Raw genomic sequence first — 15174 nt, forward strand, 5'->3', positions numbered from 1 at the left:
AAAGAACTGCCATATTGATGACATTGTATTTGATCTTCCAACAGGAAACACTGGAAATGCGTTCCATATTGAACCCGTTTTGGGTATCATCAGCGTTGCTCGTGACCTGGACTTGTCCAGCTTAGGCCATTATGTTCTCACTGTGAGAGTTACTGACAGCGGCTCTCCTCCTCTGTCCACCACCACTATAGTGCGCATTGCTGTCACCCTCTCTGACAATGCCGGGCCAAAGTTTCCTCAGCCTGAATACCAAGCTGAAATCACCGAGAAGGCCGTGACGGGGACCTCCGTTACCACAGTCAATGCAGTCAGCCAGTCCACTCTTACTTACGACATTAAGCAGGGCAACACGGATCATGTGTTTCAGTTAAATCAGTACAGTGGAGTGATTTCTACCCAAAAGCCTTTAGATTATGAGACTACAGCATCTTACACCTTGACAGTCCAGGCTACCAACATGGCTGGCATGGCCTCCAATGCTACTCTGATAATTCAGGTTGTGGATGAGAATGATAACCCACCAGTGTTCCAGCAGCTTCACTATCATGGCAGCATCAGCGAGGCGGCACCCATCAACAGCGTGGTCTTGAACGCCGATGACTCACCTCTCGTGATTAAGGCCACTGATGCTGACCAAAACCAAAACGCGCTGTTAGTCTACCAGATTGTTGAAGACACTGCAAAAACATTCTTTACAGTGGACTCAGGTACTGGCTCCATCAGAACCATTGCTAACCTGGACCATGAAACATTTACCAACTTCCACTTCCATGTTCACGTGAGAGACAATGGCAAGCCACAGTTGACTGCAGACAGTCCAACAGAGGTTACAATACAAGTGATTGACACGAATGATTCTCCACCTCGCTTCACCCAGACTGCCTATGAAACAGTCCTGCTACTCCCAACCTATGTGGGAGTAGAAGCTTTGCAGGTTTCAGCCATAGACCCAGACAAAGATGTCGCTACTGAGCTCACCTACTCTCTGACTGATGGAGTGCTGCAGCACTTTGTCATCAAACCTTCCAGTGGAGTCATCACAGTCAAACACAATAACTTCTCCAAAGAACGTTTTCGCTTCAGCGTCAAAGTTTCCGATGGGAAATTTTCCAGCACAGCTCTCGTGACCATTCTTGTTCGAGAGGCTCTGGACTCTGGTCTCAGCTTTACTCACAGCCTTTACTCCTCATCCATTCAGGAGAATGTATCAAATATCACCAAAGTGGCTGTGGTCAATGCTGTGGGAAACCGTCTCAATGAACCATTGAAGTACACTTTGCTGAATGCCGGCACAAGCTTCAGAATCCGTCCAACGTCTGGTGTGATTCAAACCACAGGTATTCCCTTTGACCGCGAAGAGCTTGAGTTCTACGAACTGGTTGTCGAGGCAAGAAGAGAGCACGACCGTCTGCACGTGGCCAGAGTTATGGTTAGAGTCCAGGTCGAGGACATCAATGATAACGCCCCTGTGTTTGTTGGACTTCCTTATTATGCAGCTGTTCAAGTAGACGCTGAGCCAGGATCACCCATTTTCAGGGTCATGGCAGTAGATGGTGACAAAGGGATTAATGGAGAGGTGTCTTACTATCTCAAGGATGACCACGGTCACTTTGAGATCAACCAGCAAACAGGTGGTCTCAGGCTCAAGAGGGCTTTTGAGTCTGACTTGTCCAATATGGAATATCAGATGGTGATATATGCCAGAGATGGTGGTCATCCACCTCACTCATCCACTATAGAATTCCCCATCACTGTTGTCAACAAAGCTATGCCTGTCTTTGACAAACCATTTTATTCAGTTTCTGTGAATGAGGATGTGGGTGTGCACACACCAATCCTCGGCATCAATGCCACCAGTCCTGAAGGTCAAAATATTATCTATACTATAGTTGATGGTGACCCATCTCTTCAGTTTGACATTGGTTTTGATTCTGGAGTCATAAGTATCATCCACTCTTTGGACTACGAAGCAGCAGCATCGTACCACCTGGCCGTCAGAGCCACAGACTACCTGACTGGGGCCCGTGCTGAGGTGGATGTAGATGTGGTCGTCCAGGATGTAAATGACAACCCACCTATATTCCAGAAAATGTCCTACATGGTGGTTTTGTCTGAAACAGCCATGATTGGAACTCCAGCGCTTCAAGTTATTGCCACTGACAAAGACTCAGAGAAGAACAATGTTGTCCGCTACCAGATCTTCTCAGATGTGCTTAACAGCACAGACTATTTTCACATTGATAGTAGCAGTGGATTAATCCTGACAGCACGTATGCTAGACCATGAACATGTCCAAAAGTATGACTTCATTGTCAGGGCCACCGATAATGGCTTCCCACCATTGAGTAGTGAAGTATCAGTCATAGTTGTAGTGAATGACATGAATGACAATCCCCCAGTTTTCAATCAGCTGCTCTATGAGGCGTATGTGAATGAGTTGGCACCGAGGGGTCACTTTGTTACCTGTATCCAGGCATCAGATGCTGACAGCTCAGATTTTGAAAAGTTGGAATACAGCATTTTGTCAGGAAATGAAAGAGTGAACTTTGTGATGGACAAAAATACAGGAATCATCACATTGTCCAGCCACCATAAGCAAAGAATGGAGCCTGTCTACAGCCTCAACGTGTCAGTGTCTGACGGGGTGTTCACCAGCACCGCGCAGGTTCACGTCAAGGTGTTGGGGGCCAACCTGTACAGTCCAGTCTTCGGACAGACCATGTATGAAGCAGAGTTAAAAGAGAATGCTGCTGTGGGAACCAAAGTTATCCAAGTAAGTGCTCTGGTCTTTTATTGAAATATGTTACACATTGATAATACAGTATGGTACTTATATATTCTCATGCCTGTATTACACAACTTTTTTAATTTCAGGTAAAGGCAACAGATGCAGACCCTGGCGTGTTGGGTCACATCATGTACTCCTTTGTTAACGATGTGGGCAAGGACCAATTTAACATTGACGCAAATGGACAGATCACTGCTGTAGAAAAGCTTGACAGAGAGGACCCAGCCAATCAGAACATTGTTCTGACAGTGGCAGCCCAGGACCCGGGTGGACGGGTCTCTTACTGCAGAGTACGAGTCACTCTGTCGGACGATAATGATAACGTCCCTTGCTTCCGTGCCACAGAGTACAGAGCTTCAGTCAAATCTGATGTGGCAAAAGGTTTTTTGGTGACACAGATTCAGGCTCATGATCCTGACGATGGCTCTAATTCCAAAGTGACATATTCACTTTACAGTGAGGCGCATGTCCCTGTGGTAGACATTTTGGAGATAGACCCAGACAACGGTTGGATGGTGACTAAAGGCAGCTTCAGCCACTTGAGGAACTCGGTATTATCTTTTTTTGTGAAGGCCGTGGATGGAGGAAATCCAGTCCGGCACTCTCTAGTGTCTGTCTACATCCATGTACTTTCTCCAGATGCCTTCATTCCTTCCTTCAGCCAGCATCAATACTTATTTAGCATGCCAGAGGACAGTCCCATCGGTTCAGCTATCGGGACTGTGCGCCTCAACGCTTCTCCTGGATATGCCTTGCTTTCTGCTACTTTTGCCCTTGTTAATGGAGAGAACGGAGAAAACAACCAAAATGCGGTGTTTGTCGTGGAAAAGGATACAGGTGTAATCAAGCTCGATAAGCTTTTGGACCACGAGGCCATAAAAGGATACCATTTGAAACTCACTGCCACTGTAAAACAGGCTAAGCTGGATTATGTGACTTCAGTTGATGTTGAAGTCAAAGTGTTGGATCTGAATGACAACAAACCAGTATTTGAAGCCAACTCCTACGAGGCCACAGTCATGGAGGGAATGTCAACTGGAACCAGAATCATTCAAGTTCAAGCACGAGACCCAGACTCGGGGGGCAATGGCCAGGTGACATACAGTCTCGGGACTTTAATCCAGTCCGATGGAGAAGTAGACACGTTGGTTAACACCTTTAGCATCGACAGCAACACGGGCTGGATCTCCACGCGCAAAGACTTGGACCATGAGACCGATCCATCCTACACATTCACGGTAGTGGCCTCGGACCTCGGGGAGACCCTGTCTCTTTCCGGTACCTCGACTGTGACCGTAGCGGTGTCAGACATCAACGACAACCCGCCCAGCTTCCTGGAGCGACACTACTTTGGTTCAGTTCAGGAGAGTGACCCACCAGGCGAGGTGGTGGCTGTGCTGAACACCAGAGATAATGACAGCTCTGCCATCAACCGTCAGGTCAGCTACCACATCACTGGTAGGTACCACAGTGCAGTCTGTTATCAGCAGACAATCTGGAGTCAGGCAAAACCCTGGAAACCAGCACTATACAGAACATGCTCATCCTCGTGTCTCTCTTAAGAGGGCGAAGGACTTCCTGCTTCTCTGCATGTTGCTGTTGGACAAACGTAGTCGTAGAGTTGTCCAATGTGAACTGAATCTGCTGGCCTGTGCATTGTGTATCTCTCTGGTATACTCAAGATACATTAGTTTTTAGACTTGTTTGTTTTCTGCATCTCCAAAAAGATGCACTCACTATTGATATTTTTGAAAACATGTTTTGCAATTTGAATAATTATTTAGCTTTTAAAAAACATTTTTGTGGCAATTGCAAGTGACAAATAATTTCGTAAATGGACGTTTTTCTGTATTCAGGGAGTCTCACAATCTGAATGTGATGACTTCAGACCGAATTTCACATTATTTGTGGGGAAACTGGTCATAAAGTCCACGCATGACTACATGTCTGAAACGCTCTAATATTAATAACAATGATAATAATAATAATCTGTGTCCTGATCTCACGGGCCGCTCTCTGTCTGCTCGTGTGTTGTCCAGCTGGGAACTATCGGGGCGTGTTTGCTCTGGGTCTGGTTCAGGGAGAATGGAAGATGTATGTGAAGTGGCCGTTGGACAGGGAGGAACGCAACCTCTACGTCATCAACGTCACCGCGACCGATGGCCTCTTCGTCTCCCAGGCCACGGTGGAGGTGACAGTGATGGACACCAATGACAACAACCCCATCTTTGACCAGGTGAGGAATGTTACTCTTCATTTAAAATGTTTGAATGTCTTTCATTTGTCTTAGCTAACTGTAAACTAAGCCATTGTTAAAAGCTTGATCAACTTCTAACAGCGTGCAACTCCCTTGTTTGTGTGTCTGTGTGTGTCTGCAGGCTGTGTACACTGCCTCCGTTGCAGAGGACCTCCCCGTGAACAGCGTGCTGCTGAGGGTCGCAGCTACAGATGCTGATCTGGGCGTCAGCGCCTGGATCCAGTACTCCCTACAGGGTCCTGGATCCCAGGACTTCAGCATTGACCCGGACACTGGTAAGCGTGCACAAAGGCTTCTCTTGGAACAAAACTTTCAGCCTAAAACCTTTTTTTTTCGATCAATCCAATATGGAGTGAAATGAGCAGTGGAATGAGCTCGTCGCAGCGTACAGTCATCCTGTACATACTTGTGAGTCTTTCATGGCCCTGCGTGGCTCATCCCGTGATGTCTCATAAGCTCCTCCCACGCTTCCAGGTGAGGTCAAGTCTTCTATAATTCTTGATCGAGAGACGACACCCTACTACCGGCTGGTTGCCCAGGCCACTGATGGCGGTGGACGATGGTGCCGTGCGGAGTTGCAGCTGGCGGTAACTGACGTGAACGACAACCCGCCCATCTTCACCCTGCTGCAGTACACCACCAGCGTGTACGAAGACACCGCCACCAAAGCGCTGCTCACCCGCATCCAGGCCATCGACCCCGATGAAGGTGACACCACCGGCGGTACTGAGGCTGCTCCTCACAGGGCTCCAAACGCTTCCCTTCATACATGCACAAACATACGGAGAGATCACACAAGCAGAGAGAAAAGAGGTCTTTCCTGTCCACACAGAGCTTTTAAGTTGTAGAATTAAAAATAAAACTGTATCTGTATTAAAAACAATGAAGTCATCTCCCCAATCCATTGTTGCTCTGTGTAATGAGCTTTACAGCGTCAAAGCAGAATAAGCCCACTGAGCTCGTATTCTCTGGAAAATGACAGAATAATTATGAAAAGCCTCCTCGCCCGGCGAGCGCTTGGAGTCGTTTGGCGTTCTAGTGTGGACGGAGATTATTTATACAAGCAAGGTTGAGTAGACAGAATTTTATTTTAAAACGGAAAAGAAGATATTGGTCCTGACACCTGAGAGAAGAGCAACAAAAGAAAGTACATTGAGGCGTTGGAAGACAAAGTCTTTGGCCTTTAACCCTCTGATGTGCGACTCTCTGGCTCTGCAGCAGGTCCGGGCCGCATGGTGGTCTACTCCCTGGCCGACTCCGCAGGAGGCTGGTTCTCTATCGATAAGTCTTTAGGCATCGTGGTCCTGGAACGCATCCTGGACCGCGAGCTCCAGCCGGCCTATCGCATCACGGTGCGAGCGTCTGACCGGGGGTCACCGCTGCCCCTCTCGTCCTCGGTCAACGTCACCATCACCGTGCTCGACATCAACGACAACCCCCCCGTGTTCGAGCGCCGCGATCAGCTGGCGACGGTCCCGGAGGATGTGGGCGTGGGCACCGAGGTCCTGAGAGTCTACGCTGCCAGCAAGGACATCGGCACCAACGCCGAGATCTCTTACAGCATCCGGTCAGGAAACGAGCACGGGAAGTTCCACATGCACCCGCTGACCGGTGAGTCAATCCCTCATTGTAGTATTATTATTAGTATTAGTATTATTATTAGGACCTTCAGGTGTATAGCTCCCCCTATTAGTTCAGTCTTTGCTCAAATGTGTTCCCTCTCTCTCGCTGCCTTGCTCAGGGGCCATTTTAGTTTCCCAACCGCTGGACTATGAGACCTGCAGGGACTTCTTTCTGACCGTGGAGGCTCGTGACGGCGGCACGCCGCCACTGAGCGCCGTGACCACGGTGAACATAAACCTGACGGATGTCAATGACAACGCGCCCGTGTTCAGCCGTGACCTGTACGCTGCCGTGGTGTCAGAGGACGCTGCCGCTGGAGAGTCCGTGGTGCAGGTAGGGTCCAGCAGCAGGTTCTGCATGTGAGGCTTTTCACCCAGAAGACACCTCTGAATACGATCAAACCTTCAGAGACCAGTAAATACCCGTACGCTTTACATTCTGAGCTGTACAGACAGAACAGGTGGGATCTATCCTATCTTAAGCAGCAAGCCGACCCGCACCAACCAGGTGAAGGCAGAGTTCACATCACAGACGCATAGAAACAACCATTCACACTCACATTCACACCTACAGCCAGTCTCCACTTCACCAGAGCTGCATGTCTCCATGCAGACACCAGGAGAACATGCACACAGAAGGCCGTCTAGGAATCAAACCGCAGCCTGTTTCACTTTACCGAACAGTGATAATGTTAGAAGTTACTTTTCATAATCTTCTCTCGTGAATTCCATCTGATGGCTGCCTGACAGCCGTGGAAAATGAGAAATGTCAGTAATGGAAAGAAAGCAGTATTTTCAGAAAATAGGTTAAAACATACATAATTAATGCTACCAAGCAGCATAAATAGGCATCTGTTGTAATATCTGTGAAATGTATTTAGCCATGAATTGTAAGTCATCAAAATGCAGCAGTAACCCAGAAGGGTCCTCGACTAATAATCCGTCATAAGCAGCAGCTGGGATTGTTCCCTGTGACGCCTCACGCTGCACTCTGGAGTCTGCTCACGCTGCTGGCATAGGGCTAGTATGCATAGAGTTAGTCTGCATAGGGCTAGTATGCATAGAGTTAGTCTGCATAGAGTTAGTCTGCATAGGGCTAGTATGCATAGAGTTAGTCTGCATAGGGCTAGTATGCATAGAGTTAGTCTGCATAGGGCTAGTATGCATAGAGTTAGTCTGCATAGGGCTAGTATGCATAGAGTTAGTGTGCATAGGGCTAGTATGCATAGGGCTAGTCTGCATAGGGCTAGTATGCATAGAGTTAGTGTGCATAGGGCTAGTATGCATAGGGCTAGTATGCATAGGGCTAGTATGCATAGGGCTAGTATGCATAGGGCTAGTCTGCAAAGGGTTAATATGCATAGGGAAAGTATGCATAGTTAGTCTGCATAGGGCTAGTATGCAGAGAGTTAGTATGCATAGGACTAGTCGGCATAGGGTTAGTGTGCATAGGGTTAGTGTGCATAGGGTTAGTCTGCATAGGGTTAGTCTGCATAGGGTTAGTCTGCATAGGACTAGTGTGCATAGGGTTAGTGTGCATAGGGTTAGTGTGCATAGGGTTAGTCTGCATAGGGTTAGTCTGCATAGGGTTAGTCTGCATAGGGTTAGTATGCATAGGACTAGTATGCATAGAGTTAGTGTGCATAGGGTTAGTCTGCATAGGGTTAGTCTGCATAGGGTTAGTATGCATAGGGTTAGTATGCATAGGGTTAGTCTGCATAGGGCCTCTCACCTGTGTGCTGGGGTTGGTGACGTAAGTCCAACCAAAATTACCTGAACTTCATGACGACTGCTTAAGGGACCAGTCATATATACATATATACACATATACATGTACAGGCATGTATATATATATATATATATATATATATATATACACACACACATACATACATATATGTACAGGCGTGTGCTAGACTAGAAGAGAAGGCTAATTCAGCTGATTGGCAATCAGTGACGTATGCAGGACAAACATATATATTGTGTGTGTGTGTGTGTGTGTGTGTGTGTGTGTGTGTGTATTTGTGTGTTTCAGCTGGTAGCAGAGGACGTTGACAGTCAGCTGAATGGAGCCGTCCTCTACTCCGTCGTCAGTGGAGACCAAGACAATCAGTTCTTCATTGACCCCCTCCATGGGGTCATCAAGGTCAACAAGCCACTGGACCGTGAGACTGTGAGGACACACACACACACACACACACACACACACACATCTCTGACTTGTCGAAATGGCATCAGTACCTCACAGTAGCACTGGATGGTAGCAGTAAAGTACAGCTTTGTAAGCTACAGTTAGCGCAGCTTGAGATCAGCTGTTAGCGTGACATACAGTCCAACATGTATGTTAAACTGGGACACTGGGACTGGTCTGATGGGAGACACTGGGACTTGATCAGCGTTATGTGTCTGACGGAGAGAACTGTGTTGACTTGCATTTTGGTTTAAAACAGAAAATGGATTCAGAGTTTTAGAGACTTTAGAGAGCTTTTGCTTTGAGGGTCTTGATGATTTAGTAATTGTGCTTTTTTATCATTTCAGTTGGTTTGCAGTTAAAAAAAGTGCAAAACACTAATTACTGCATAATCATGTATTATTCATGCTGTTGTGTATTCATTGTAAAATGTCGGATGTGTCTGTACCAAACCAAAGCACAGCATTGTGGTTCAGTAGAAACATCTGATGTCAGAGACCTTCGACCTGAATGTGATGCACATCAGCCTCTGCTAATGCAAAAAGAGGGACAGATGATTTGCTCATGGTCTGATATGAAGACTGTTCATATCATGTCCAAGGACAGCTCTGATGTGAAGAAGGAGCCTGCAGGCATTTGATGAGCTCACGCTGTGACATGGATCCCTGGCCAGATGGCAACTACTCACACTTGAGCAGGAAGCACATGCACAAAGCAGCTCTGAGTATGAGCTCTTTAATATGCAGCAAGAATAAAGATGGAAGGCATGAACAGCGCTGCTTGCCTCCCTCCTCCTCTGAGCTCTTTTCTTCCTCATCTTCTGCTTCTTCCTCGTCTCCTTCTCCTCTGCAGTGCTTGAAAACTTCAGAAGTATTCATATGCCGATCATAAAGTATTCAGGAGTGCGGTGGATGAGCTGTCTGAGCGCGCTCAGAGAGAGCAGGGGTGTGTGTGGGATCAAAGCGTTTGGCTGATGAAGTGTGTGTGGGGTTATCACACAGAGAGCAGCTCTCTCTCTCTCTCTCTCTCTCTCTCTCTCTCTCTCTCTCTCTCTCTCGCTATGTGCAGGGTGTTTCCTTCTATTTTCTCCTCTCTCTGCTAAGCAGGTCAGCGTTGTTTATTTCTTTGTATATCTCAAGCAGCAGATTATTGTTTTCTTACTGCTTTTGCATTTCTCCTCAGCTTCATTCTCTTTTTATTGAAAAGCAAAATGGAGCAATGTCCTGCAGCAGGTTTAGACTGAGTGTGTTTGAACTTGAACATTCATCTCAGATCAGTGTGAAAGAGCACAAACCAATCAAAAGCCTTTAATCTTCATCTCAGAGATAAATGGACCCGCACAGCGCTTCAACACTATGACATCACTCACCCACATCAGGACTATCATCCATTCACACACTGTAGGCGTTCAGTGTCTTGCTCAAGGACGCATGGACGTCCGGGGTTCGAACCACCGATCCTCTGACTGGAGGACGACCCTGCTCTCCACTGAGCCTCAGTCGTGACTGTTTTCTTGAGGCGTATCCACGTGATTGTAGATTAAATATGATCACTAAACAATAACAAACAAGTTGTTTGTGTGTTTTATTCAGTCAATCATTTATTATACAAGGCATTATTATACTATACTATATAATATACAAAAAAAAGAGACAGACACATCGTGTCATCTTTTAATACAACTTGTACATTTACATTATTTCTTTATGTCTATCTGTAGACGCCGGACTCTCTGAGATTTGGTAAAATAGCGACATCATAAAACAAGTCTTTCTTCAATCAGAAGGTCAAGAGGTTAGCAACCACAAAGCACCATCACAGTGAACAGACTTCCACCTCGGACTCTTCTTCCACGCTGTTTCCTGTGCGTGAGACTTGGTCTCCAGAAGAACTAGTCCAGATGATGTGGATCACAGGGTGACCAGATCTCATAGCTACTGGCCTACAGACTGCAAGGCAAAGGATCCAGATCAAAATAAAGCTGAGTTTTAATGACATGGAATTGTCCTGTAAAGGGAACATTGAGCGTTTATAACGTGGACAGGATGTGAGAGAAGACTTTTAAGGCTTCTGGTTGTTGGGGATTCGTAGTCCCAGAGACGTCATTTATCCACAAGATGAATCTAGAAGGAAGCCGATGGAGCAATGTCATGAGCACGTTGACAGTGTTCGATTTGTCTGTCCTCTACTGCCACCCGCAGGACAAAGTCTACATTTTCACCTCAATGGAAGGCTATAAGAATAGTAAAGTCATCATTCAGTTGTTTTCCAGCATTTTCACAAACATGTGGATCTCCTTTGTGTTCTGCCCCAACTTTGTATGTGTTGCAGTAGAGACGCCAAGTGGTGGAGACGTGTAAGTGCATCTTCGTCCTTAGATTTGTCCCTCCTCTCCTAAACTCTACTCTGGATTCCTTGGTCTTTATTTCATAAAGCTGTCTCTTGAACTAACTTTTAGAAGCAAGAGCAGAATAACTGTGAAGGTTGCTGTCGGTTTGTTCAACTCCAGTTAATAAATCTGTATTTTCTGGCTCAACGAACTGCCATGATGGCAGAAATCCAAGCTTTTTAAACATGCCTTCAGAACACCCATAAAGGACGCCTTAATATTATCTATCTATCTATCTATCTATCTATCTATCTATCTATCTATCTATCTATCTATCTATCTATCTATCTATCTATCTATCTATCTATCTATCTATCTATCTATCTATCTATCTATCTATCTATCTATCTATCTATCTATCCATCCATCCATCCATTGTGTCTGTCCTAGGTTCCCAGCTACTCGTTGGCCATCAGAGCTCTGGACAGTGGAGCTCCACCCATGTCCTCCACCGTGATGGTCAACATAGACATCTCTGACATCAATGACAACCCGCCCACCTTCTCTCCAGCCAACCTCACTACTGTCATACAGGTGGGCCTCATGGTGGCATGTATCCACTGAAACACAGACAAGATGGACACTAAACATCTTATTGTTTGGTAGAAAGTAACCCAACTACAGTGGCAGCATGAAGATCTGAACATAAGCTCAAGGAAAATGTGCAAGAACAGAGCAACATTTAATAATGCAGGGATTTGTTGAAGTCAACTAATCTGCAAGACCATTTGTCTTCCTGATTTCCTGGAGGGACGGATAGAATAATGTCTCTGCAGGAAGTAGCAAGGTTAGATAACGTACCATCGACTCAATGATGTGCCCAGGAGCTAAGAATTCTGCAAGGTTCTAGAAACGAAGCATAGACATCGAATTGATGAATGAATAATTAATAATGGATCCCCAACCATAAGGTCTTTTTAATGGCGTGTCCCTCCTACAGGAAAACAAGCCGATCGGCACCAGCATCCTGCAGTTGTCTGTCAACGATCAGGACTCCTCCCACAACGGCGAGCCCTTTGACTTCCGCATCCTGTCGGGAAACGAAGGCGGAGAGTTTGTGCTGGAGAAAGATGGAACGCTTGTGGCCAATCAGGTGTTCAGGAGGGACCTGGCAACCGAGTATGCCGTTCTGATCCAGGTAGAGCTGCCGTCACTCAGAAATAGTGACTCTGTGAATGCTGTCAAATGTACAATAGGAAGTGTAATAAGATGCTCACAATAACCTATTTGCAAGAACTATCAGGGAATGAAAATTCTCTTTACGTAACGGCAAACTTTGGAATATTGGAAACTTTTGTATTCTTTCTTTGTGGCAATACTGTTTCAGATTTGAGTGGAATTGACAGTGAAGCATCATCTCTTCAGAGAAGCTGCGCCGTAAGAGATGGACGACATAATCCGTCCGCTTTGGACCATGTAAAAATGCTCATGTAGGGTCTCCTCTGCACCTCAGGGTCATGAGGGGGTGTGGCTCCTGTAGCTCGCGCCGCCCCGGCTCGTGTCGCTCTGGTTCGCAGGTCACGTGTCTTTCCAGCGCAGCGGGTCATCGGGTCGCGTGTCAGCGTTTTAGTTGTTTGCTGCAGCTTGAATGCTGCGTACACTTTTAACTGAATGCAGTCCTAATGAAGCTTCTGACCATTGATGTGAGTCCAGATGTTATTTCCATGTTTCTTCTCCCTCTTGTCCTCCAGGTGACGGACTCGGGGAAGCCTCGTCTGTCCTCCTCCTCCGTGCTGACAGTCCGGGTGATCGAGGAGAGCCTTCACCGGCCCGTGGCCTTACCGCTGGAGGTCCATATCGTCACGATGGAGGACGAGTTTCCAGGTGGCGTGATTGGCCAGCTGCACGCCACCGACGCTGACCCCTATGACGTGTTGACATTTGGCCACGCCCCCCCAGCCCAGCGTAGTCTCTTTAAGATTAGCCCTCGCGATGGTAAGATCATCGCCCTTGGCGGGTTGGACGCAGGCAGGTACTCCCTCAACGCCAGCGTGAGTGACGGACGCTTCGCCGTACCCGTGCCCGTGAGCGTGCACGTGGAGCAGGCGACGCCGGAGATGCTGCATGAGGCGGTGACGGTGCGCTTTGAGAGCGTCGCGCCACAAGACTTTGTGGCGCTGCACCTGAAGAGCGTGTTGAAGGTTCTGCGGCAGGCCGCCGCGTCGCAGCAGCGGGACGCGCTGCATCTGCTCAGCCTGCAGCCGGTCGGCGGGACGCAACAACTGGACATGCTCGTTGCTGTGGAAACCGCAGGGGGCGGGTACTACAAGGCGGCTTACCTCACCCAGAAACTGAGCGCGTCCCGCCGGCAGCTGGAGGAGGTCCTCCGAGTGTCGGCCATCTTGGATAAGAACTGTTCGGGGCTGGAGTGTCGCGGGGCGCAGTGTGAGCAGAGCATCACGCTGGACTCACACAGCCTGGCGACGTACAGCACGCCGCGGGTCAGCTTCGTCTCGCCGCGCTTCCACCGGACATCGCGCTGCACGTGCAACGGTGAGCGAGGAAGTCTTTCATGGAGTTTGTTCCACAGCCACACTGATACGTTTCCCTCTCAAAGGAAAAACGTGGTGTTTTAGACTGTTGAGTGTCTAAACAGGAAGTAGATTGGTTGCTTAGATACAGAAAACCAGATACCAGAGCTGCTTCTCTAAACCACACTCAGCTGATGAATATATAATATTTATTCTTTTTATTCTGTCAGTTCATGTTCTGTATTGTAGTTTAACGTGTGTATTTTCTTGCTGTGTGTGTGTGTGTGTGTGTGTGTGTGTGTGTGTGTGTGTGTGTGTGTGTGTGTGTGTGTGTGTGTGTGTGTGTGTGTGTGTGTGCGTGAGTAGATGCCAACTGTGCGGTCCTGTCAGAGCAGTGTGAGGACCAGCCGTGTCCAGCAGACATGCAGTGTGTTTCCGTAGAGGCCACCAGAGGGCGCTACGCGTGCCAGTGTCCACCAGGCAAACTGGGAGAGTGTGCAGGTGAACTGTTGTGCTTCTGATGTCATGAATACCTACGCTGGAATGTGATTGATTAACCTGTATGTGTGTGTGTGTGTGTGTGTGTGTGTGTGTGTGTGTGTGTGTGTGTGTGTGTGTGTGTGTGTGTGTCCAGGCCATTCGTCTCTGAGTTTCTCAGGAAACAGCTACATCAAGTACAGACTGTCAGAGCAGCTGCAGACGGAGCTGAAGGTCAGCCTCAGGATCCGGACACTGCAAAGCAGAGGAATCATCATGTACACACACACCGAGCCCTGCACCGTGCTCAAGGTACACACACACACACACACACACACACACACACACACCGAGCCCTGCACCGTGCTCAAGGTACACACACACACACACACACACAGCTGCTAATGGAAGTCTGAATACACACTGCCGATGGAAATGATCTCAAGGGATCTGAACTGTGTGTGTGTGTGTGTGTGTGTGTGTGTGTGCAGCTGGAGGAGGGGAAGCTGTGGTTCCAGCTGGCCTGTGGCCTTGGCAGTGTCGGCGCTGACAGTCCCGACATGTTGGGCATCTCCGGCCGGCGGATCAATGACGGCAGCTGGCACACGGTGGCGCTGGAGCTGAATCGTAACTTCAGCAGCTTGGCGCTGGACGACAGCTACGTGGAGCGGCGCCGTGGACCGCCCTTCATCCAACCGCTTGCTCCAGACAGAACCATCTACTTCGGAGCACTGGTGGGTCCACGAGCGGCTTTCAGCGCCCGAACACGACGTGTTACCTGGAAGGGAAAAGAAGCGTCTTTGGTTCACTTGGGTGGTTTGGATATGAACATGTGGAGGAAATGGGGAACTGGTCTGTGACTGTAACGTCGACCAGAACTATGGAAATAAGAGCCAGGATGGAAAATGTATTAAACAACAACATGCACATTTCTATCTGCTAACTGAAGATGTAAAAGACATTTATTCAGCTGGTTATT

The 15174-nt window shown here is 47.8% G+C and overlaps 1 protein-coding gene across 8 annotated transcripts in view; it reads left to right on the plus strand.

The window, feature by feature from the left end:
- The window catches only part of fat3a (FAT atypical cadherin 3a), a 72086-nt gene that overhangs the window by 45806 nt on the left and 11106 nt on the right, over nucleotides 1-15174 (plus strand). For 5 of the 8 annotated variants that reach the window (XM_068585296.1, XM_068585298.1, XM_068585301.1 and 2 more), the window contains 14 exons: nucleotides 45-2773; nucleotides 2875-4246; nucleotides 4828-5024; nucleotides 5167-5320; nucleotides 5520-5753; nucleotides 6264-6656; nucleotides 6787-7001; nucleotides 8703-8840; nucleotides 11638-11781; nucleotides 12188-12385; nucleotides 12939-13740; nucleotides 14085-14219; nucleotides 14353-14507; nucleotides 14687-14929. In XM_068585296.1, the coding sequence (XP_068441397.1) occupies nucleotides 45-2773; nucleotides 2875-4246; nucleotides 4828-5024; nucleotides 5167-5320; nucleotides 5520-5753; nucleotides 6264-6656; nucleotides 6787-7001; nucleotides 8703-8840; nucleotides 11638-11781; nucleotides 12188-12385; nucleotides 12939-13740; nucleotides 14085-14219; nucleotides 14353-14507; nucleotides 14687-14929 (7109 nt within the window). The remainder of the gene's footprint in view (nucleotides 1-44; nucleotides 2774-2874; nucleotides 4247-4827; nucleotides 5025-5166; nucleotides 5321-5519; nucleotides 5754-6263; nucleotides 6657-6786; nucleotides 7002-8702; nucleotides 8841-11637; nucleotides 11782-12187; nucleotides 12386-12938; nucleotides 13741-14084; nucleotides 14220-14352; nucleotides 14508-14686; nucleotides 14930-15174) is intronic. The other 3 variants (XM_068585297.1, XM_068585300.1, XM_068585302.1) reach the window with 1 other exon arrangement.

Source organism: Clinocottus analis, unplaced genomic scaffold (assembly GCF_023055335.1).
Source record: "Clinocottus analis isolate CAN_PGR_092001 unplaced genomic scaffold, fCliAna1.0.p SCAF_2, whole genome shotgun sequence".
NCBI lineage: Eukaryota > Metazoa > Chordata > Actinopteri > Perciformes > Cottidae > Clinocottus > Clinocottus analis.